The sequence below is a fragment of the Adiantum capillus-veneris genome, chromosome 14 (assembly GCF_014529385.1).
Source record: "Adiantum capillus-veneris isolate H3 chromosome 14, ASM1452938v2, whole genome shotgun sequence".
NCBI classification, from domain to species: Eukaryota; Viridiplantae; Streptophyta; class Polypodiopsida; order Polypodiales; family Pteridaceae; genus Adiantum; species Adiantum capillus-veneris.
This window is the reverse complement of record NC_140944.1, coordinates 93,790,691-93,792,550: the sequence shown is the minus strand read 5'-3', so window position 1 is coordinate 93,792,550 and position 1,860 is coordinate 93,790,691. Positions and strand designations below refer to the sequence as shown.

Below are 1,860 nucleotides of genomic sequence, written 5' to 3'. Positions count from 1 at the left end.
GTGGGTTCTTTTGTGAAAGTTGCACGAATTGAACCATTTTTTATTTTTTTTAAGGACGGGTGTCTATTTTGGGAAAATTTAATGGTTGTGAACGTTGGCTCTCTCTCCTCTTTCCTACGTGGAGGCTGGAAGCGCAATGGGCGAGGGGGGGGGGGGGGGGGGGGGGTCAGAAGAGATGAGGGCTGTGGCTTCCATGCACTGGCAATCAATTCCGTGCCCTGCCGCCGCCCACTGTGAATGGCTTTGCTGACAGGGCGTCCTGCTATTGGCTGCGCTAAAAGTACGAAGCTCTGTCGCCGCGCAGTCTGAATCCAGCCTAAATGAAAGCATTCTCAATCAGTGAGTGGTAGGAGAGCTTGAGGTGTAGGCAAGCATTGAAAGTGGAAAGCTACCACATGTGCCTGAAGAGATGCACTTTGAAGACAGCCTCTTTCCGCTAACATTCCATCCGAGGCTTGCAATTGCAAAAGAGATGTTGCACGCATGGGGAGAGAAGAGTCTCAACCCTCATGACATAGAAGCATTGCATAAGCTTCGCATAGATTAGCTCGCATTCAACATGTGGCCAATGACGTTGGTAGATCCGCCCAACCGATTACTTACATTGGGCCAATTCATGTTTTGTCTTTTTTTGTTCGATGATGAGATGGACGGTTGCACTGGTGAAGATGGTGGGGTCCTCCAAGTGGAGTCTCTGTGCAAGCGTGTCCTCGATGCTTTGTTTGGGGACGACAAGGCAATGCCACCATCGTTGGAAGGGAAGGGGCCGGCTTGCGTTACCGTGGCTAGAGAATGGTGGGCAGAACTAAAAAAGAGAATGCCACACAGTCAGCAAGCTCGCTTTCAGGTAAGTCTCGCTGCATACGTGCAAGCGCATCCAGACGAGCGGCGGATCATTGTGGCCTCCAAGATGCACCCGGCCAGTGTGGAGGAGTACATGAAGTTACGCAATGATACGTATGCATTGGCGGAATTCTATTTACTGACAGAGTATAGCTTGGGCATTGAACTAGATGAGGAGGTGCTCCAAAGTTCTCTCCGTTGCCAACTACACCAAGCTGCGGGTGAGTACATGTATTGCATAAATGACATCGTCTCCTTTCCAAGGGAGTTGCAGAAGGATCAAGATGACGTCCTCAACATTGTAAATCAGCTCCACACCCACACTTGCAAGAAGCAGAAGGGTCATGTGCCCATCCACGTCGCTGTCTCGCAAACTTGGAAAATGATTCAAGAACGCAATCTTGACTATGCACACCTCGCCCAAGAAATCACCGCCTCTCCTCTGTTGGCTTCCAAGCAAGATCTTCAGAGCTATGTGAAGAGTCTTTGCCTTGCGACAACCGGCAATTGGGCTTGCCACGTGATGGCCGAGCGATACAAGCTAGAAGTTGCTCCAACTTCTATTAATGACTAGCTAGGCTTGCCTCCCCGAACTCTCTCTATATATATATTCATATATACTAGTATGTGACCCGTGGGTTGCTGCGGCTACACGTGCGTCAATTGAAGCAACCATTGTTCTCCTTCCCTTCACATGGAGGGAAAATGTGGGCAAATTCCTATGATTCTCATGTGAGCTTTTATACCTCTTTAAAACACTTGTGCATCAACCACCACTATAACTACTTTCTAGATGATAATGTATGACAACACACAAGTGCTCTCCACATTCACATCAACCAATCATAAATCTCTCTTTTGGATCAACACTATGTCTACCTTTTTGAGTGTAAGATCAAACAAGTAATGAAGTGTAGTTACTCTCCACATTCTTGTGGATTGAACAAGGACAAATCTCCTTCTAGTTGGTCATGCCAAGCTCCAACATAGTCCTCCTAATCATGGAAAGTTTGTTCC

At 47.7% G+C, this 1,860-nt stretch overlaps 1 protein-coding gene across 1 annotated transcript; it reads left to right on the top strand.

Annotated features, from left to right (window-relative positions):
* The first annotated feature begins 646 nt into the window (after window positions 1–646).
* Window positions 647–1,417, top strand: LOC147442778 (microbial Terpene synthase-like protein 13). The gene has a single exon (XM_086529429.1). It carries the CDS (start codon window positions 647–649, stop codon window positions 1,415–1,417), a length of 771 nt encoding a protein of 256 aa, XP_086385555.1.
* Window positions 1,418–1,860: the final 443 nt, after the last annotated feature.